The 22,953-nt window shown below is 44.6% G+C and overlaps 1 protein-coding gene across 4 annotated transcripts in view; it reads left to right on the top strand.

Moving 5' to 3' along the window:
• lingo2 (leucine rich repeat and Ig domain containing 2) overlaps positions 1-22,953 on the top strand; it is a 203,725-nt gene that overhangs the window by 153,866 nt on the left and 26,906 nt on the right. Inside the window, exon 1 of one of the 4 annotated variants that reach the window (XM_028960922.1) lies at positions 9,825-9,895. The exons of the other annotated variants lie outside the window; for them this stretch is intronic. Coding sequence (XP_028816755.1) covers positions 9,893-9,895 — 3 coding nt within the window. The 5' untranslated portion in view covers positions 9,825-9,892. Of the gene's footprint in view, positions 1-9,824; positions 9,896-22,953 lie in introns of those variants that run through there. 4 annotated transcript variants of the gene reach the window in all.

Genomic DNA, 22,953 nt, shown 5'->3' with positions numbered 1-22,953 from the left:
CACGAGACCACACCTTTTTTAAGACATTAAATGAGAATTCGTATATTTTTTTACCACCATCCCCAAAATGTATCTATAATGCGGCTTTACTGAAAACTACCAAGTTCTGCCAAAATACACTCACCATGTGTAACACGCACCATTTGACCCTTTACCTTTTCTCAGACAGCTGAATAAAATCACATCACTATACCAGAATCGAACTTTTTTAGTTGTTGTTTTGGTAAACGTTCATGAACCTCTAGTTTTGATTGTTACTCTCATTTGTGCAGAATGTTGAATTGGTATTAAATTCAGGATCGTGTTTTTTTTTTTTTTTTTTTAACGTTGAACATTTAGCCTTTAGCGCAGTGGGGGTATGTGGGAAGAGTAGGACACAGGGCCTAATGCTCCGCCAGTTGACCCACCAATGTGGCGCCATTAACATCTGACATGCAAACGCCCCTTCGCGAGCCGACGGTCATTATTAATGCAGACATGTAGAGATCAGCCGCCGTGGCAGGCTACGTGGACGTGCGCGAATAGCGCTGTATAACAATTTTGACGGGCTGGGATGGCAGGGGGGGTTAGTAAACGGCGATGCTGATGCCGTTTCAGTCACGTCAGCGGAGACCAAAGAGAGCAGCCCTGTCTGCCCACTGTGAACTTATTAAGGGGCGAGAACTTAAACAGCGCGGCTAGTCCCGAAATAACACGGCACCGCGCCCCATCTGTCACTCGTGCCTGCCCCACTAGGCCGCAAACATTTCACGTTGCCACGTACCTGCAGCCGAAACGCCACGGATCACACATCCCCTCTTTGCCGGGTTTCAGTTTTGCGCGTGATTAACGCGGGTGTTTTAGCGAATTAGGCACGAGTGCAAGTGCAAGCGCCGCGATGCCGAGGAGATAATTTCTGGTCTTAGTCGCCACAAATCACTGTAATTTTATCCGGCTGCCAGCCGAGGCCCTGTCCCCATGTGGATGGATGCTTTCCAACATGGAGTACTCCTGTCTCTCTGATTTCTGCCTGCTACCCGTGATCATCTGATGAGTGTAATTCTTATTTTGGTCCCATTACAAGCAGAATTACAAGTTCACCCTCACTGCATAATTGTGGAAGGTCTTATGGTCAAAGCCATCCTCAAGATATATACCAAAGAATAAACTGTCTTTAATGAGGTTTGAGCATTTTGATGGTTCCAGGATGAGCAAGTAGCACCCATGAGGTTAGGCTCCTCCCATGTTAATCATTAAAAAATCATTAAAGATTGTTCGAGGTAACCGAAATCAGTACACAACAACAAAAACAGTGGTCTACCAAACGGTCCGTCCTTATTGTATGTCAATCCTGAGGCTGCCTTACCTTCCGCTAACAAACAAGCCCCCACAGTGCCAAATGATCTGCCGTACCATCCCGCGTGATGTTCCATCAGAATTTGCGAAGTGGACGTTGGAACCTGCGTGAATGGAGAACGCCTGCACTGGATGAGCGTGTCACCTCCTCATGCCTCACCGGCTCCCCGTCAGGCACATTTGTCCTGACGCGCCGCCTCTTGTCCTGTCCGTGGACGGGCTAAATCGTGGACGGGCTAAATCGTCTCCGGGCGCGGCCTGCGACGGACGAGAGATGAAGTGGAAGGTTACAGCTGCCTTGGTCTGAAATTGCTATCGATTCTGCCGCGTGAATTCGTTTCTCTTGGGGTTACGACTCCTCGGGTCACATGACTGCTGCGCCTCAGGAAGTGGCGAGGAGCCACTGATAATTCCATGAAAACCCAAATCACACACATGGGCTGTCACGCAGCTTTGATGATCGGTGTGTGTGTGTGTGTGTGTGTGCGCGTGCATGGACATGTCAGTCTTGTTGCGTTAACACTCGGCCTGCCTTGTCTGTTGGTTTGAACAGACGCTGAGCGCTGCTGCGCTGTGTTGGTGTGGAGTGTGTTCACGCTGCCGCATCACACGGGGGTCGCCGCTGATTTTCAAACTCGGCACAGCTGCAGAAGAGCGGCCTGACGCCCGGATCATTTAAACTTGCCTCATTAGAGCTATGCAGATGTCTGCAGCGTAGAAAAACACAGAACTCCACCAGAAATCGAAAGCCCAAAATATACAGGGCATCGACAGAACCATCTCTCTGCAGATTTTAGTTCCCCACAGCATTTCTGCAAGCATCTAAGCGTTTTGTTCTTCCAGTTTCAGACCAGGGATGTTCAAAAACTTTCTATATGCTCTATATCATAAAAAAGGATGCCCTTTACAGGACCCGAAAGGAATTTGGAGAGTGTAAGGACAGTTTTAACAGCCTGAACAATATGACTGAATCGCAATAGGCCAGTTGAAGTCATGCTGCCCCATCATCAGTAATGAAGTGACTATTTCAGATTTGCAAGGGCCATATTATTTTATTTTAGGCACACAAAAGCTGGTGCTAGACACTAATGGCTTCACAGCCAGGCATTCATGCATTTTTTTTGTAATTACCTGTTAAACTGTTTAGGAACAGTGAATCGAAAGATCCATGCCACCCCATCCTGTGTGGCATGTCTAGTCACAATGAGGTGTGAGTAGTGGAACTTTAGGTTTTTGTAGGTTGTAGGTGACTCAGCCTACACACAAGACTTGGCTACAACCATCCAGGAACTTAACGTGTCACCCATGCAAGACAAAGGTCACTTCAGGGTGTGTTCAGAGGGTGTGTACATGTTTTCCGGCGGAGAATTGGGATTTTCCATCCCCATCTGTCTATCTTTGGGCTCTAAAACACCATGGGACCGTTATCAAGGCGGTAGCAGGGATGTTTGGAGAGAGCTGAGGCTATCCTGCTATCTGGAGGTTGTGGTTAAGTCCTAATATCCGCTTTTCCTGTCACTGTTCCAGTGTGAAGGGTTTTCAGCCACTGTTTATCCGTGACATGGGGCGTTTTCTCAAGGACACTGACTATTTAGGACATGTTGGGGGACTGCAGTCACAGACATGCCACTATAAACCACGAGTCACGTGATCTAAACACACCACTTAACCTGCCAATGAAGCTGCATTGATTACTAGTCATAAATTTGCTATGTTAATTGAACATGTCTGCATTTAGCCCGAAGCATTTAACACAGAAGCAATTTAGCCACTCCAGACTGTGACGGTGATCACTGTGAGCCACAAACTCTCAGGGTTTAGTGTTATATTAATAAGCTGCTTTTAAAAATGAGGCTGAACGTTGAAGTTTTTCGCCAGGCCTTTACATTTCGTTAGCAGTCTGTTCCTTTTATAGTAAAAGTTGCCGCTCGGAGGACGATGCGTGAACCCCGGTGACATTGATTTAATTGCAGGTTGGGTTAATGACGGAAGCTCGCGACGTCGCTTTCCCTCTGCATAAATCTTCATCAGCCCTGTCTCCTCCCATCAGCCTCGGGGCCGGCGCCAAACCTCTGTTCCTCTGGACAGTTAATCACTGCTCCTGGAGCTCATTACCCACAGGAGCGCTGCCTCCCGATAGTCCCCCGGCGCGGTGACACCCGGTCGGAAGTGGCCGACTGACTTCCCCGTCTGACCGTTGCCGGGGAGAGATCCAGACTTGAAAGCTCGCAGCAATTATCTGCGCCTCGCCCTCGGCGTGGGCGCGCCGCCTCTCGTCCTCTCCTTTATTTGCAGCTGTCACTTTCTGCGGGGAACACGTGGTCCTGGGGCGGCTGATCGAATCGGCGCTTCTTTCGGTTAGCGGCCATGCAGCTGACAGCTTTCGATGAAAGACCAGAGATCTGAGATTGCGGCAAATTGATTGATTCATAAAATCCCTATTTTATAGGCTCCGAACTCGTCCTTTTTGCAATTATCTACGGAGTGTACCAGATAGAGATGACTTTGCGATTAGCTCTTTACCTTTACTTTGTATGGCCTGATTAGATAAAATGATGGTAGTGCTCTTCTTTATAGAAATAAAATCCAGCAAAAATAGCCAGACTGGCAACGCAGGTAATGAGGTGTTATGGTCTTTTGGGTGAGTATGGTTGGATGAATGGCTTCATGATGTAGGAGTGGTTTAGAATGAAAGTGAAGTGATTGTCACACGTGATACACAGCAGCACAGCACACAGTGCACACAGTGAAATTTGTCCTCTGCATTTAACCCATCACCCTGAGTGAGCAGTGGGCAGCCATGACCGGCGCCCGGGGAGCAGTGTGTGGGGACGGTGCTTTACTCAGTGGCACCTCAGTGGCACCTTGGCAGATCAGGATTCGAACCGGCAACCTGCTGATTATGGGGCCGCTTCCTTAACCACTAGGCCACCACTGGACCTCCTATCTACACTGGCGGGAAACTGGTGGGACACACGCACACACACACACACACACACACATCCCTGTTGCACTTTGCCGGTGTAAAATCTTTCCATTAGCATGAAACCCAAACCGATGAAGTGACACTGTTCCACCGTGCAGTGTGTTTCGAAAGAGATGCTGTACACGATAAAGTCTCTTTCTTCCATAACTACCACCGAAGAGAAGGCAGCCAGTGTCCAGTTCCAGCCGAGTTACGCAACACCGTGCCACAGTCTAAACCTTTTAATGATTGCTGTGGTGGGAGGTGAGAGAAATTTCCGCACCTCCTGGCCTAAAGGTGGAAATTATAGTCAGAAGAAAGCAGTACAATCAATGAAAGTGACAGTGAAGTGATTGTCATTGTGAAACACTGCAGCACAGCACACGGTGACACAAACGAAATGTGTCCTCTGCTTTTAACCATCACCCTTGGTGAACAGCAGGCGGCCATGACAGGCGCCCGGGGAGCTGTGTGTGGGGACGGCACCTTCTGATTTTGGGTCAGATTCCTTACCGCTAGGCCAACCACAGTGGATTAATTAAAGTTAATTGGAAGATAAGACCTGGGTGGCTATCGGAGTGTGTGTATTATATTAAAAATCACTTATTGGACTCACTTGTTCGGTGTTTTTCACTGTAATAATTCACTGCAGTGCGATTTTAGGCTTCTTCCACTGACATTCATATTTAAAGAAGTGAGAGGAGTGAGATCTGCCTGCTTTCATGCTTGTAATTGTTTAGGTATCAGGGCTCATATATTAAAAATATACCAAGTTTCCCTGAACGTGGGTGCCGTGGCAGTGACGGCCCTGAAGTACACGCCGAGGTCGACGGGCGCGGCGCCATATCAGTCTGCCAGGGAGCGAACTGACAGTTTGATGGGGCTGGTGCCTCTCGGAAGCCGAGGGAAAGTTGAACAAATCTCACACGCTGCTTTCCGTGTCAAAGCGCCGTCACGCTTGCTTTTTACTCTGCATTTACGTTCTCTTAACGGTGCATCATGGTTCAGTCTTCCTGCTATTTGACCAAAAGATAGCAGGTTACAATTTAAAGGCAAATTTGAACAAATCGCTTCAGGAGCTCAGTCATGCGTATTTTTGATATATGATGTTGATATGTTTTGGGTACTTTTACCCCTTTATACTTTATAGTTTCTGGGCAGTGGTTAATTTACTATTTTCAGATCAATTAAGTCTTATCTTATTGTATGTTATTATATGTACATTATATTTAGGGACATCTAGCTGATGTTTAGTGATTCAGGGCTAAGTGTCTTGCTTGGCAATATGACAGTAAGTTAATGGGGTTTGAACCTGCAACTTTGTGGAGATCAGTTACCTAATAGGGTTTTACCATCTTACAAGCTTTGCTGAATGTTTAAGCACCGTGTTTAAGTCTATAAATGCTCTAAATCACCACATTTCAAAGCAATTTATTTCTCATCAGAGTCTCAGGCAGAACGTCCACCACCATCACAACGCCAGATAAGGGAAGATGTTTTTTAACAGCAGAGGGAAGAAACTGAACCTGGGACAAGAAGCTGCTCTACCCAACAACAACCTTCTGCCCCATGTCTGCATGTCCTGTTTTCTGTTGCTGTTCTTATGAGGGTTGTTTTAGAGTCTCCTCACCAAATCATGGAAATGGCTGGATGAATATTATCCTGCTGTTGCATCATGATTACAGATAAAAAAAAAGGATGCTGGACAATTTTCACGTCTGCCTAATAGAACCTAACGTCCCTGCTTCAGTCAGGCGCTCCATCTTGCATTTCACTTCACTTCTATTTTAGTTTTTATTTTAAACCTTCTCAGAACTTGTTCTACCTGTATCGCTGCATTTTGTATGTTGGAAGATGTGTGAAGAGACCAGCAGGAGGCACTTGCTTTTTATTCTGATCCATCACTGTTTGTTTCATCAGCATGCTGCATTAGGTGAAGCGTCGCCTGGGGGTAGAACCCGAGTCAGTTAGTCAGTCACTCAGCTCTCTCCACTCCGCCGAGAGACGTCACAAGCTGCCTCCTCATTTCAGGGTAAAAGGAGACTTTTCCATCGTCCCAGGAGCCGCGCCAGTCGTCTGCCAATCAGCTGGCGGTGATTGAATTAGAGCCAGTGTGGCACCGGCTCCGCTGAACGACGGGCGGATCCCGAGCGGAGATTAGGCCAAGTTCCACCTCTCCTCCACCTAACACCCCCAACCCCTGTGATCCTTTTCTCTACCTCTCACAGCGCCATCAAAGTGAAATCGGTCCACTGCGCACTGAATGCAAACAGTCTGATCTCCGTGTCCAGTGCATCATGGGATACGGGAGCATTCAGACTGCAGTTTCCAGCTTTAGAATGGATAGTACAAAAGAAACGTTTCCTCAGCGTTGCCATGTCTGGGAGCGCTTTGTTATCAAATTACCGTCCAATGGGAGCGATCTGTTGGGATGAAACCTAGATTTATTTATGAATTTCGGACCCCTCTCTCATCATGCTGCAGATGACTGTCAACGGACCCCAATGGCGTCTTGCCTCTTTTATAAACTTCCATTAAAACAAAGAGCTCACGGCTGATTCCTCACACAAACGTTTAGCCGTTTTTTAACAACCTCTCCCTCTTTTCTTCTGTCAAAGAGGCGCCTCGGTGTGCTGTTGATGTCGAGGGGGCGGCCGGAGAAGCCAGGTCCCTTTTGTAAGGTTTTTACCTGCCCAGCCTGAAGTAAATTTGAAATGTATCCTGTGCAGCAGGCAGCGGGAGTCGTGCTGCGAGCACATCAGAAAACCGCCTCTGAAAGAGAAAGCAGCATTACGGGGGAAAACAACAACGCGGACCTGACAGACGATTCAGAAAACACAATACGCTGCTGCCGCTGCATCCACCCGACTCGTAACATGGGGAGGGGAATAAAAATGGACTTGTATTCTCTAGCCTGTTTGATGGGCTGGTGGTGAAGAGGGCTGATGAAAAGTGAAAGTGATTGTCACCGTGATACACTGCAGCACAGCACGCGGTGACACAACGAAATGTGTCCTCTGCTTTTAACCGTCACCCTTGGTGAGCAGTGGGCAGCCATGACAGGCGCCCGGGGAGCAGTGTGTGGGGACGGTGCTTTGCTCAGTGGCACCTTCTGATTACGGGGCCGCTTCCTTAACCGCCCGGCCAACACTAAAAGTTAATCTATTTCTGTGCACTTTAATTACTTTTATGAATTTGTGCTGCCACCAGTGCCAGATTCTGATGATTCCAGATTCTGCTTAATGCATAATGCAAAAAAAAAAAAAAGAGGTAGTACAACCTGACTAAATTATCTTGAGTTGAGTCTGTTTAAACATATTTCTACTTAAAACAATAAATTACAGATTCTTATCTAACTTTCTTTACTTTGGTTCATTGACTACAGCTCAAAGAGTCTTAGGGGGTCTCCTAGCATTGGATACATACATTGATGCATTTTAACTGATGGTTAGATCTGAATAAACACACATACACACACATGCACAAATATAATGCATCAATTCTGCAAATCAAGAGTCAGTTCGTTTACGTTTGTGGTAGTGTTTTTAATTTTGCAGCACAGATATAGGTCCACGTGCATTGGAAATCTGTCGTGTCCAAGGTCACTCAGAACGTATCAAAAACAGAATGTACAACTTTTAGCATGTAAATAAATACCGCTGGCACTAGGAGGTGAAGTTTAGAAGTATTGAAGATTTGCTGGATGTAATAACGCCGTTCAGAGCTAATGTAGCTTCTTAGTTTCGTTTTCTCCATTCCTACAGGCCATATTACTTTGCAGGTCCTCAAAAATGCTTCTCTGAAATGAAGTTTCGGGGGAGAAGGATGGTTCAGACTGTGTTCCAGCAGTTGTGCCTGTGGACATCCAATAGCAATAAAAGCACACTGCATTAGTTCGCCAACTTGTTTTCCCCATCAGTAATAGGGAACCTGATTAATATAAATCATTAAAGTACCTGGCCGAGCGGCACTTTGTATTTCCTCCAGCCCCTCCGGGCTGAGTGGCATTGACTGTGCTGGAATGGCTGGCGTGCTGCTTTCGGGAGCTGAGGGGGTGGGCGGCGGTGGTCTATCCAGGCACTCATGCATGATGTGTGTCCTCTTGATACGCCGTTTTAATTGGATTTCTTAATGTGTTCTGTTTTTTGGGGGGGGGGGTTCCATCATTTTCCCCATTCTCCTCTTCATCTTTTTTTTTTTTTTTTTTAACTGGTCTTTTTTCATTCGGCATGATGTTTCTGTGAGTTATGGGCATCCTCCTCACAGAGCTTCTAAGCGGACTTCATAATGACCCCGAGTCATTACCATCACGGAGATTCTTACGGAATTTTAAAAAGTACCGAAGACAGGGGAGCTGGAGTGATTCCTCAAGATGGCCAAGACGGCCAGCAGTGGAGTGTGTCTCGGTGACTTGGGTGTCAGATACTTTATTGTGTCCATTAGGAAGCTGATTATCCAGTCCAGTCCACTTCGGGCAGAAAAACGATCCACGGCTCATTAATTTGCAGGGGCATCTTCCAAAGCCTTGTGATCACAATAAAACAAAACTGCTGAACCCAGCAGAAATCAGTGCTTTAGAACAGTGTTTTTAATAGCTTCTGAGTTGTACTGTGTAAAGTTTCTTAAACATTTTTTAACAGACAAATTAATCATTTTGCTCCAAAAAGATAATGAAGGGCTGTTTGGACAGTAAATGTAAAAAAAAGCCTTGAGAAAACAAATGATGCATGTAAACACTCTTATTTTAATTGGGCCGCAGCTCAACTTCATTAATTAATGAAACCATTTTTATGTGGCGACAGTCTGTGTTGAAGTGATTAAATATTGATGCGCTGTCAGCGGGCTGTCTAGGCCCAATACCCTTACTCTCCTCTCTCCAGTTTGAACCTTGACCTCTTCACAAACCCACTATCGTGTGTAACAAAATTCTTTAATTAAAAAAGACTGTAAATGCGCAGAAGACATTTGAAAAGGTTGCTGCTTTGCAGGGTCCATACAGGAATGAGTGTTTTGTACATGCACCCCGTGATGGGCTGGCGCCCCACCCTGGGTGATGCCCAGCAGCCATGACCCTGAGTTGGAATAGGCGGTTATGAATAGTGAATGAGTGAATGATGCAAAAGTAAATTCTGAAGTCTTCTGATTTTACTTGACAGACATGGTGCATTATTTAACGTTGCGCTCTGACCTTTATTTTTATTAAAATACAGGTCAGAGCTGCTTTTCACATTGTGCAGGGAGATGCAATGATGGGTTGGATTTGTTTGGTTTCCAGAGATGTCTGTCTTAATGCCTATTTTTAAAAAAAGTAGGAAGCTAATTCGAAATAATGTGTAAATGGCTTGTAAATGGCTTTTGGTCTATCCGGAATTACACAGTAACGAAGTGTAGGAATCTAGATGCAAGAATATTTTTTCATCAGTATAGCATTGTTTGTGACCCATGGAATTTTGAATAATAACACATTTCTTCAGACTTCTGCATAAAATTAGACACACAGCTATAATAGTGCATCTGATTCCAGGATCGGTGTGGGACTATGAAGACGATATCAAAACCTGACATCGGAATCTTCTTGCGATTAAGAAACTGATGGTGAGATGTGGAATCTGCCGCCTAATCCCCTTCCTGTTGACATAAACAACTCGTGCATATCTCGTAAGACCCTTCACTGATCTCTTTAGGAGGGTTTTTTGATACAGTCACCCAGAGTTTACATTTGAACAAAAAAATGTCTTTTCCGGAGGATTAGTGACAGCGTGAGCAGTCTGAAATCCTAAACAGCTCTTAATCTGTCTTCCTCAACATCACAAATGTCTGATCTACACGACTCACACACACGCTGCGTTTCATTGATAATTATGTGATAATATATATAGTCTTCCTATAGAACTTGTCTCCTTCTTTCATGTTCATAAAGGCCCTTGATATATGGACCAAATGTGCTGCATAAACCTGCCTAGCCTGGTATTTCCGGTATAACCACTATGCTGACTATGGTAAAGCCATCTAGAAATGGGTGTAACAAAGCAGTGTGCGTGCAACTGAAGCATCAATCCAGGTCGTTGGGGGTGTGTGTGTGTGTAGTGCTGTTGTTATGATTCAATTGTGAATATGTGCAATGCAATAGCGTGGCTTTATGAAAGTGCATTGTATCTAATATACTGTGGCATTTATCATAGAGCGGTATTGAGTTAGGGAGCAGATGATGGATTGTGGCGCCGTGCATGGCCCGAACAGCTGTGTGCAGCTTATCTCGAACGATATACATATTACGGCGAGGGGCTGGGAGCCGATGTGAAAATAAAAGGCAGTTTACATACTATATATTGTATAATGGCAGGCTATAAAGTTCAGGCCTGGAGAGAAATTTATCAAGGGGTGTTAGAGCAGCCCTGGTCTTTTTTTACCATATTGGAAAAGTGGGTGTGGCTTAAGAAGTGCTGTGGTTGCTCCAACTGGGACCCCCTTTCCCCCATGGGGCTGCAGATGGCCTGGCCATCCTTTCCTTATCTGCTCTTGGCTCAGGAGGGCCAAGCTCATAGCTTTCCATCATCAAGTATGTTTTGTGACATAAAAAACAGAATACTTTTACGTCCGCACACGTATGATTTTTTTTTTTTCTTGTCCTGTTCTTTTTCTTTTTCTAAAAAGAAACCAAATTACATGAAGAGCCTATAGAGACTCTAAATGACTTGCTTAGTCTGCCAGACAGGCGAGGTTTACAAAACCCTATTCCATCATAGCAATTCAAGATAAATAATCAATAATAAAATGTACACATCTTTATTCACATATCTTACCAAACAACACACATCTGAATATTGTGATATCGATTCTGAAGAAAAATTGAATCACGATTCCCACCTTGTCCACTCCGGAAAACATCTAAAGTTTTTGTGCTCTGGACCAAGAAAAAGGTCAGCACCGGGGCTCCTGGCTTTAGGCGACGTGAAGGAAATGGGTGTGGAGGAGCTCCATCACTGCACACACGATCGATCGCAGAGTGCTTTTCAACCACTTGAACGATGGGAGTGTGCGGGAGTGACACTAACCCATCACGGGAAGAAAGAAGGATGGTCAAAAGATTGCTGGAGATCAGGGGAAATTGCTGTATCTTGTACTGTCTCGGAAATATCTTTGCCCGACGCCTATTTTGTCTGGTCCGCCCATGCTTCCCGTGCTCCCGCCACTCGCTTTATCAGTTTGCGGCTTGCTGCTAAGCACGTGTGGGTGAAACACTTATTTGGTTCCTTTAGACGCCTATGGCTGGAATCCCATTTACCACCAGGCGGGATGTTGGCAGAGATTTCCACGTTCCCCACAGACCCCCGCAGTATCCCCCCGTGGTGATTGATATAAAGACATTCAGGGACCCTAGCAGAAAAAGAAGCAGTAATAGTAGCGTCCCCTCCACTGCACGCGTTACGGCAGTCCGCAAATTTCATTGACAACTGGTGTACTGGTGAATTCCCTAAGATAAGTCAAAGACAATGAAGAAGATGTGGGCCTAGCGGTTAAGGAAGTGTCCCCATAATCAGAAGGTTGCCGGTTCGAATCCCAGTCTGCCAAGGTGCCACTGAGCAAAGCACTGTCCACCTGTCATGGCTGCCCACTGCTCGCCAAGGGTGACGGTTAAAAGCAGAGAAGCAATTTCCTTCGGGATTAACAAAGTATATAAAAAATAAATGTGTCATTAAGCCTCAACAAGCCAGACACACACAAAATAACTAAAGTAACATTTTACAAAATGGGTCATTTCTGGGATGCAAGTTTTTTATGGTGTCTGTATGGTTTGGTTCTATTTGTATAAATTTGCTTTGAACAATTTTTATTTGTCAGACTATTTGTCAGTGTAACTGGTGACATGTTGGACGTGTTGGAAATCCTGAACTGGAAACTGTAGCTTGTACAGCACTGATCAAAATCAGATCTTACCTAATTAACAAGACTCATTTTCGTTTTATGAGGATTCTTTAGGGAAACAAGTAATTAGGCGCTACTTCCCTGACACGCAACAAGCAAGGTAACTTAATTGCACTTTGAAATGACTAATTAGTCATTTGTACAGGATGACCTTTGAATCTACATGCACACGTTCTGGCATCCATACACTTGTAATGACTAGATAGAGTGTGTGTTATAAAGATGTAACTACCTCATATACTCACTTTTTTTGAAAATTAGCATTTTCTTTCACAGAAATGATTCCTTAATTTTCGGAGCTATTTTTGTTCTCATTAAAGGTAGGAATCAGTACGTACAAAAAAAAAAACACAGTAAAAAATGACAGGAGCAAGCACTATGTGCAGTAATGTATGTGAAGCGTTCGTCAGGAGATAATTAACACTTAGAGTAAATGCTGGCACCGGAGGACTCGGGTGGAGCTATGTAAGTATTTCATTAATGGCACTTCACCTCGTACGTTCCAGCGGTAATTTAGCGTCATCTGTCCCTGGCCGGCCACAGGAGACCGGCCGGTGAAAGGGGCGCGCCGACCACGCTTCCCTGTCTGAAGGATCATTCTCCCTGTTGTTCCAAAGACGCATTAACGGCACAATTGATGGTGGTTTTTATGTGAAGCCCTGTGCTGTTTATGTTCCTTTTAGTGTCAGAACCTCTGTGTTTTAACCTGAAAGCAAATTCAGAGCAATGTTTCCGCTGCCATCACTTGTTTATTGTGGCGTGACAGAAAAATGGATTTTAATGTTTTTTTTTATTATTATAATATATGTTTTTTTTACACAGCAGAAAACTCACCGGGGGAAACATAAAAAAGGGGGGGCGAGAAGTAAATCATTTTATTTAAATGCTGTAAAAGTGAAACAGCCCACGGGGTGCTGTGAAAAGGAGAGGTTATTCAGAGCTGTTGATAAGTGGAGGCACTGGGGGACTTCTGTTTTATCTCTCACGCAAATCCATTACCCCGTCACACCTCGCTTTTACTTAATGAAACTCAACAGCACATGGGCTGGCAAAGACAAATACAATAAACAAGGACACGGTGCAATACATATTTCTTAAATATCTAAAAATGTTTTAGATGCCAATTATGTGAGGTGAAAGTGAAGTGATTGTCATTGTGATACACACACAGCACACGGTGACACTACAAAATGTGTCCTCTGCTTTTAACTGTCAGCCTTGGTGAGCAATGGGTAGCCATGACGGGCGCCCAGGGAGCAGTGTGTGGGGACAGTGCTTTGCTCAGTGGCACCTCAGTGGCACCTTGGCAGCTCTGGATTTGAACCGGCAACCTTCCGATTATGTGTCCGTAATGTGGCACAAAAATAACTATAATAGCATTTGTGGGTTTTTTTTAGGAAATTTAAATGTCAGTAGTCATCATGTGACATCTGAGATTAAACCCTGGGTGTGCGTTGCCAAGCATCCATTCATCAACATTTTCTCTCGTGCGTTACGAAAAGCTGAAGAAAAGGCCCACAATGCACTGCTCGAACACTATCACTCCATTTCTTGCTTTCACACCTCATCAAAAATGTACGTTCTGAATGATTAATGGGACAGGGTCGGTATGATGCTGTCATTTTTCCCCCTCTTTCCCACCATTCCTTTCTGGGATGCGAAAGCAAGTGAGAAAAGTTCATCTTCTTACGGAACGCTGCGTTCGCCACCTCCCGGCTTTTATCCAATCGTGATGTATTGTAACTGCCGAGGCTACATGCTACTGAACGGCTCTAAATCACCCCTTTGCTTCAACGGTGTACTTGTCTGACTTTTTGACTTGTAGAACATTGCCAATAAGAGTTCAGTCGCTCGTCTGGTGCGAGGTCCGGTAATTAGCCTCTGAAAAGGCTGCCAGCGGTGGGAAAGATCTGGAAAGATTTGTCTCGGAGCTTCCCAGACTCCAGTGCCTTGTGAGCGGTATCCTTTGGGCGTGCCGGAGGTTGAGCACTCAAGGCTGCCGCTCCACTCCTCACCGCACCAAAGTGGTGGGATGACAAATAAGCAGGCCCTCAATCCCATAATTCCTTAGGATGGCCTGACAATACGGAGATTTCCAATCCGCCCCGAGGGCCCGAGAACAAATCCATTTCCCCTGTCATGCCGCACCTCTTCCCCCCGGTTCTCAGACAGGGCGGAGCTGCTTCCTTCTACATCAGGAACCAGTGATGGAAATGGAATCCTGTTTAATAATACACACACACACACACATTGATCAGGTATGCATACACACATCACACAGCTGGTGGAGGAATTCTCCACGAAACCAGAGGCTGTATAATGAGACTCATTGTCATTTGACGAACCCACTGCTGTCAGAACATTTCCACTTGAAGCTTGTCAGTCTGCTTTGACATTTTAATCCATCTCTACCACCCCCTTGCATCCCACCCCCCCATATCCCTAGTAACCCATCCTCCCTCCGCCATCTCGCCGCTGCGTTTGATGCTCCGTTTTATCGTCTGATCCGAAGTTGGTTTGTTTGTCCCGACTCATTCGAAATGTGTAGGATTCAGAGACGGGAGGACTCTGCACTCACAGAAAAGCCCAGACACTCACCCTCGTCTTCCCTGCACACTCCTATACATATTCATTCGCTTATTTATTGGAGTATGCATTCGCTGTATCGTTATGCTGGTTTATAATCCAGAGAAGAGAAGCAAGACAGACGATGGAGACCGCGCTGTTGAGAATAACGCCGGTTGTGCCATTACACACAGCAGCAGCAGCTACTGTGGTCATGTGACCTTCCTGCTTACTGCATACGCTTTCATGCAGCATGTTGGCCGTAAGTGATGGTGGCATTTCAGTCTCTTCAACCTTCATGAAAAGAACTTTGTCCTTCCTGCGTGTCTGTGTGTGTTTTCTCTCTCTCTCTCTCTCCCTTGCTCGCTTTCAAAGCTCGTTTTGTGGTCTGATTGGCAGGCCAGATAGAGAGAGTTGGTGGTGGGCTTTCAGTTGCCATGGTAACTGCCCTTTTCCTCAGTCTGCACCCAGGCTTGTGGACGACGTCCCTGGCAACTGTTGTGCAGCGTGCATACGAAGGAGAATAAGGAGCTGGGTGGAGAGTGTGAGACAGGTTCGCTAGGCTGATGAGGAAGTTTACACGTGAAAATGGGACTAAAGATGAGGCAAAGGGAGGATGGGAGGGGCCAGAGTATGAAAAGATGGGGGAGCGGAGGGTGTAGCACATGGATGAGAGAGTATGAATGAACAACGGTGCTTATTTATCAGCAGCAAATGAATGCTGAGACCCCCATTAATAGGCTCTCTGTCTAAATGTGACTCGTTTGCCTTTAGGTCTAGACACATGCGTTCTATTCATTGAGGAATTGTTTTTGAGAATAATGTTTTAGCTGTATTTTTTTCATTGAAGTGTAATTTATTGCAGTGTAATTCATTGTGAGTTCGATAGGTCGAACTTTTATTTATTTTTATTTATTTAGGTATCTTGTGATTTCTTAAGGTCACACAGCACAAGCAATTGCAAATGAATAAAAATAAAACTAATAGTAATCACTGTTTTATATAACCTCTTTAATGGCCAAAGCTAATTTTATGATAAAAAGCTAAGAAAGTCCATTCCAACACAATAATTACTCAATTACCCTAAATAAAAAGAAATTTTAGTTGCAGAACAGAAACACCTCCAACTTTCGCAACTATTCTTTTTTTGGCTCATGTAAAATCACAGAGGACCGCAGTGAAATCAAATCCGTTTCAGAGTGGCAGCAGTGGCCGTCACTCTCTCCGTCCTCTGATCACTGTGCCTGCCGTAGCGCTTGACTCGAACCGTGGGGAGGCCGGCTGGCTGGATCTCGCAGACTTCACATCACCGTGTTCCCCGCCGAGCCTCTGAAAGGTCTGGCCTTTGACAGCTAAGAGCACAAATCCTCTCAGCACTGGGATGATGGGGACCTGAGGGAACCAGAGGGAAGCTCCCGTCGGCCTCTGAGATGTTCTGTGACCCAGTTTAGTGGAGGAACCCGATTCCACACTGAAGCTGCCTACCCCATGTGGGGTTCAGCGTCACGTTCTGCACTCACTGGGACTCCACGGAAATTCAGCGTATGGAATCACAATATCAATATCTAATTTTCTTGATCAACGTTTTACTTTCTTATATGAATAGCTGAGCATTCTGTTTTCAAAGAGTAACGTGTTCTTTTACTCCAATTTCAAATAGTTTCAAATTATTGCCTTTTTTTATCCTGTTTTGAGTCAATGCACACCATCTAGACATTAAGACACATTTCAGTGTAATTGGACAGGAATCAGAAATACAAACGCAGGTGGGAGAAACATCCCATTGGTGCATCCATCTTCGGACATGACGCACATTAAGACGACAAACATCAAACTTTCTTTTATCAGATATGTTTAGAAATAGTGGAGCTGCCATGTATAATGGAGGAAATAGTGAATGAAGCTTCTTTTATTCCCTGCTTGCACGTTCAAGCTGAATACATTCATCAGCTATGAAATGAAGTTTTTATTCTTTCTCAGATATATTAATATGATCTGAGTTAGCTTTGTCCGAACAGGGTTGTTTTTGTCGGGGGTTTTTTTCTTCCCACGGCTATTTATGTCTTTCAGTAGCGTAAAGAAGTCAGTACTTCAACTTTCTTTTTTTAACCCCTGAGTGAAGACCGTGTACTGCTGTGTATGCCCTCAAGACACGCCCACCATGAAACATTAGCACAGCGTACATTTCATAAAGTCCATAGTGTGGACTGAATCGGCCTCTGTGTGGTCAGAAGTCCCTCCTCCTGTCAGCGCAGCAATGCAAATGTGATATTAAAGCAGGATCAGATGAAGACATTGACGGGTTAGACTACCTCTGATCTTTGCATTCGTTTTAGTCACTTTCACACTCATTTTAGCCTAATCAAGTTTCAGTCCACTAAAAGTATGAGCATTTTGGTCAGAATTATTAGTCCATTAGTATAATTCAGCCTAGTTTTTGTCAATGAAAATTGTACTTTTTTTTCGTAATGTAATTCTGTTTAACACGATCAATATAGTTCAAGTACCAAGTAGAACAGACAAAAGCCAAATTTTCTTTTACTCAAACCAACTTCACAATCATGACATGGTCATTTTTATCACGTTATTGTTACATTTTAGACTCAAGAATACTCTAAATCCATTTAGGATACGGAAGACGCTCTTATTTTTTTCCCAACCACATTCGTTTTTTTTTTTTCGTTTTCATTGTGTGTAAAGATTGTTTCATCTTTTTATCTCAGCAATCTGATAACCAATGACCAGTATTCTGAAATCTGTAGAATTTCCCAAATGGGGATTGAGGAGGTGACATAATCCGAATGGATTGTTTTTATTCATCAACAATATTACATGATATATTTCGTCACATGACCAGTTGCGTCTCGTCTTGTCTCCGTCACGTCAGACGGTTTGTTGACTAAAACAACACCAGTCAGAATTGACAACTGTTGATCGCTTCAAAATGAGCTCATTTAGCCAGTATGTCATCACACACATCAGCAGCACTGGGCTGCCGTTCTCTGTGTTTGTGTGTGTTTTCGGCAAGGCCACATGAAAAGCGGCGACTGTGGGAGAGATTCTCCAACCGTCTCATTAAAGTTTAATCAGCGCAGACAGCTGCGGCAGGAGAAGAGAGAAAAACACACACACACACACACACACACACACTCTCTCTCTCCGAGCGAGCGCTGCTGATTGTAGCAGCCATAATGAAAGGCCATGCTCAGAAGAAAGGGGTGTGAGGTGGTGAAGCTTCACTCCTTCATAACTGAAGAAAATGAGCCCAATGGAGGATCGTAAAGACCGACGCAGACGTTTACGATCATATACGTTTTTCTTCTGTGTCAGTTTTCCGCATGTGAGATTTTCTGTCGTGGGAGAGCTGAGAGGTGACGATCGGTGACAGCGAGAAGGTGTCGGTGCTGTCTGCGTGGGTGTGAAGAAATATACCTTGCCTGTTACCGGTCCCGTTTTTTTTTTTTTCATTTTCGCCCTAGAGGAAAAGAGGAAGTTGGTTCGGCCGACGAGATCCCGGTGGCAGCCGGCTCCCCGCGGCGAGGAGCTCTGAGTGAGGAAATTGAACAGTGACATGGAGAAGGGGCCGGTGAGAGGATGGCCGAGGCTCGGCCTTAACGCGGCAAAATAGCCTGCCAAATGAGATCCCGAGATGTATGAGTCCCAGAACTCCGCCCGGGGAATTTCGCCACCGGCCCAATTGTGCGGCCACAGTCAATCCTTTATACTTCATTCCCATCTCGCCGCAGTGTCAACACCGGGCTTATGAATACAACTCCAAGTTATTTTCCCGCCTCGCAATTACGTTTTTCTTTTTTTCTTTCTCAGCATGCTGGTTTGTGAGTAGAGGACTTCAATAAGGTTCGAAATGAAATGGACATGCTGCTGCCTGCACTTTTTCTAGTTCTTAAGAGAGATTGCTCTTGGGACTCAGACAAATCAACTCTAGTGCACGGCTGCATTACCAATAGGTCCTGCCTTGTGTTCTCAACATGCTCTGTTGCTGAGCACCACTTCCTGCGTGAAGTATGTCTACAGACGTTATTGTGTTGCGCTAACGTACTTACTAGTGCTATAAAAGCACATTGATTCATTCCATTGTGTAAGTAGTTCTACCATTATTCAATACTGAATTGGACAAAGCTATTCAAGTGGAATTGAATTGGCCAATAATTTATATTTTTGGCTTCAATAGAATTTGAAACCTCATGAGTCACTAACTCATCAATAATAACTGCACTGCACAATCATCAATATGACGTTGTGCTGTGAAAAGGCCAAAATATAATAAAGACTTAAAATTACTGACTTTATTCAAGTGAGCAGAACTTGATCTCATTGCCAGAAAAGAAATATGATTTTTTTATATATATATTGTTGTTCTGTGCAAGAAACAGCATGCAGAAGTTTGGACACCCCAATAAATTTAAGTTGCGTCTTTGGTATTTTGTACCTGTACCTTTTGGTGATCTGTTCAATTACAGCTCACTTATCTAGTCACAGTTACACATATTTTAATCACTGTATTTATAAGATAGAGGCTGTGAGTGACATAAGTTCCTAAATAAATCTGCTAGTCCAACTTCTTCAATCAGTAATGCCCCTTCTCCTGTATATTCTCCCTTCCCAAAGAGGTAAATGATAGATTCTGGATTCTGAATAAAATTATACAACACATGATACAAAAATGAAAGCGCAATTCCACTTTTATCTCCTTGCGTTTCACTCGGCACCAGTTTTGATCAGATGTGTGATGTAAATTGTTATTTTGAACGGAAGAGTCCGATGATGTAACTAAAGCTGACAAGTTCTCTTCCCAAGTTGGATGAACCAATCGCCGTCCCTGCAGACGGAGCAGCTGTGGCCCGCTGTTACATCGCTGATTTGCTCCCGTCCAACTCCCTCCCTGCAAATTGTGCGCCTCTATTCTGGGCTCTGTCATATTTCCCCTTGTTTATTCTACTGGTTTTAAATTCCGTTTGACCCTCTGCTCTCCTGGGTGTGGCTGTTGATGCTCTCGTCTGCTTTGCAGTCCCCCAGCCCTGAGCTCTATGGCCTGTGAGGACCTCTTGGCCAGAAAAGATGTCAAAATTTTGCAGGCGGCACCAGGAGAAGATGAGAGCTGACAGCTGGTCATGCCAGGCTGACGGGCGCTCTGTCATGATTACAGCCCTCTCCTTGGTCAATTTTTTTCTTACTTTCACTCGACCAAGCCTTTCTGGGGCTGAGGTGCCTTTGTCTGTGTGACGAGAACATCTAGGTGAATTATTCATCTGTAGAAATCATGAAGAACCTCCCGTTTGTATAAATGAGCTTCTTCCCAAGGTCAGACATTTAGATGAATTAAAAACCATTATCTGGTTTCGACGGAATTTCACTCTTGGTCATTAGACACACACACACACACACAAACTTGTGTGTTTTGCAGTGATTAGTCGCTGGATGAGAGTTGAAGCTTCTCCACATCTCCTCCAGCCCTGCCTCACGTCACTTTATTATTTGGAGTCCTTAATTTCCCACTGTACAATTCATCAACTGCAGACCAGTGGACAGAACTAATAGACGTGGAGATCTTGTTGAGTGGTTCCTCTACGGCGGTGAAAGCAGACACGCGTATCCTGGAGGCTTCGACTTTTGTCATCTGTCTTTTACAAGATCTGGACAATTAATCTTATAAAATCTCACATCTCATGTTCAATCTTTATCCAGTGTTGGGGTGTCACATTGGAGAGCTGCAAGGGATTTTTAAGGGATTAATAAAATTAATTATTTTTAAATAAAGGGGGGGGGGTTAATTCATTAGAAACTTTTCTAGGTTTCAAAAGAATTAGAAAGTGACTAAGCATTTGTGACCATAAAAGTCAAATGGTTTTGTATAACATTTTACATTGTATCAGTGACAGAAAAGTGGGTTTTTTTTTGCCACCAAATAACTCATTGAGTTACTAAAGGTACATTGGAAGGTTTCACAAATGTCTTAAGTTCTAGTTGGCCAATCAGAAAGCATGAATTACCTATCTGGTTTAATAACGTCTCTGCTCCTGAGACGTCTTAAGCAGGGATCATGTTTGACTGTCATGTGAGGTTTTACATGTCCAAGAAACCATCCAGAATGAGGACGTAGGGTGTGTCAGAGCTGCAAATCATCACTGTGGGCTCCACAATTCCAGAGTTGGGTGGGATCCTCCTGTCCAACTTGCAGCTCTCCAGAAACATTCATGTCTGTTTTGGATTATTTTTGCAAATCCTGCAGACAAACTGGATATTATATTAGCAAAAATATCACATGAGCTACATCCGCCATAGCGGCAGAAAATATAGTGGCCAGCATGAGTAAGTCAGGAAGATGCTGTGCAGCAACCATTCTGTCCGTTTGTGGGCGACTTTCCTCTTTTCCCGTCCAATGACTGGCGCCCATCTCTGCCAGGTCTGCTGTTAGGGGCAGATGGGTAGAGGACGTGGAAGGTGGCGGAACTGAGGTCTGGCGAACAGAAAGAAACTGATACACAGAGAGCATTGGAGGAGCAAGGGCATCTCTCGGAGTTTTTCTACATTTCCAGAGTGGGCTTTCATTTTCATTTTAACGAGTTCTTGCACTCCTGGTTTACTTAAACGCCGACGATTCTGAAGTGCCCACAGAGAGAAAGCCTGTTATTGTGCACACTGTCAATATTACAAATTATCTTGAGCTTTATTGGGTTGTCAAAACAATTACGGAGCAATGACACACTCCGCTGGTTTCTTGTTGTGCAGAAATAAACTGGGAGAACAAACACGGCACTGCAGAACACCGCTGTTACCCAGGGCTCCTGCAGAGGCTGCCACTGGCCGTCCCCACAGGCACGGGGTCGGCCTCTGTGCCATCGGGAGGTGCCACGGGACAATGCCGCCCGGAGAGTAAAAATATCTGGAATGGCAGTGTGTTGAAATATGTATGCCAGAATGATTTATTTGTGTGCAGTGGGGCGGTGTCTGACTGCTTCGGGACGGTGGCGAATAGTTCGAGACGACAGAATAGTTCACGTAAAAAATAAATTAAACAAAAGTAATGACATTCAGAAGGCAGGTTTTCACCAACATGCACAACTACAACCAACATGATTTTACTGCTGACTTACCGTCTGTCGGTACAAAGCCCGGGCCAAATCTGAGCCGCAAAGACTGGGCTCGAGTAATTAGCAGATCCGTTCTTTAATGGACCTGCACCAAACAGGCTGAAGTGGCAGCCCATCTTGTCGCCAAACTCAAATGGTGTCACCATCAGTGATATCTGGACTGAGTCAAACCTGGAGAACTCTGTCTACGTGTGTGTGTGTGTGTGTGTGTGTGTGTGTGTGTGTGTTCCAAAGAGCCACCCCTCATTGGTTCTTTGCTATTATAGTAATGCACAACACTATAATATAATTTTTCTAAAAAAAAAAAAAGTAATAAATAAAATGCACTTACCAATAATGCTGACCCCAGCACAACTTTATGCAGTTATTCATCTTTATTTTGTCTCAGTTTTACACACACAGTATAGCCCATCACTGTTGCATAGAGCACAACTTCACATTCTGCAAATGTGCTGCAAAATTTTACTTAAGTCAAGGTATGTGGACCAAGATTAAAACTTACGATCAAGGGTGTTCATTTTTATCTGAAGATCTTTCTGAATTGCCCTGAAACATTTTTTTTCAAGACCCCAAATGCTGCTGATGTTGAAAAATGTATTTTGTATATACAAAAGTGAGCTAAAAACCCGCCACCATAAAATCATCCTCCGTCTTCTTCACTCGCAACAGCACTTCTCCTGACACCGTTTCCTGGACCCCGTCTCAATTGCATATTTTCTCGAAGGCTTATTCCGTGTGAAATGTGACGGTTTTCCCCCTCAACTGCTTTTGCTTGGGTGCTCGCTGGGAACAATCAGCATTCCAATAAGAGCCAATCAGGCAGTTCCTTTTAACGTAAAGCCCCTGACTGTTCACCGTCGGCCTGCTGGTGGATGCTGTTTTTTTGGGGGGTTTTTTATGTATTGGATGAGACCTCGCTGAGAAGAATGAGTGAGGACGCAGCTGACGAGGGGGATAATTTCATTCTGGCATCTGTGTCTACACGTGTAGCGTGTTGTTGTACCTGCTGGTGCGTTGGAGGAACGTTTCGGCAAACACTCGCCGGTAGAC

This window comes from Denticeps clupeoides, chromosome 18 (assembly GCF_900700375.1).
Source record: "Denticeps clupeoides chromosome 18, fDenClu1.1, whole genome shotgun sequence".
Taxonomy (NCBI): Eukaryota; Metazoa; Chordata; class Actinopteri; order Clupeiformes; family Denticipitidae; genus Denticeps; species Denticeps clupeoides.
Note: the sequence above shows the minus strand (reverse complement) of the source record. Positions and strands in the feature narration are given on the sequence as shown.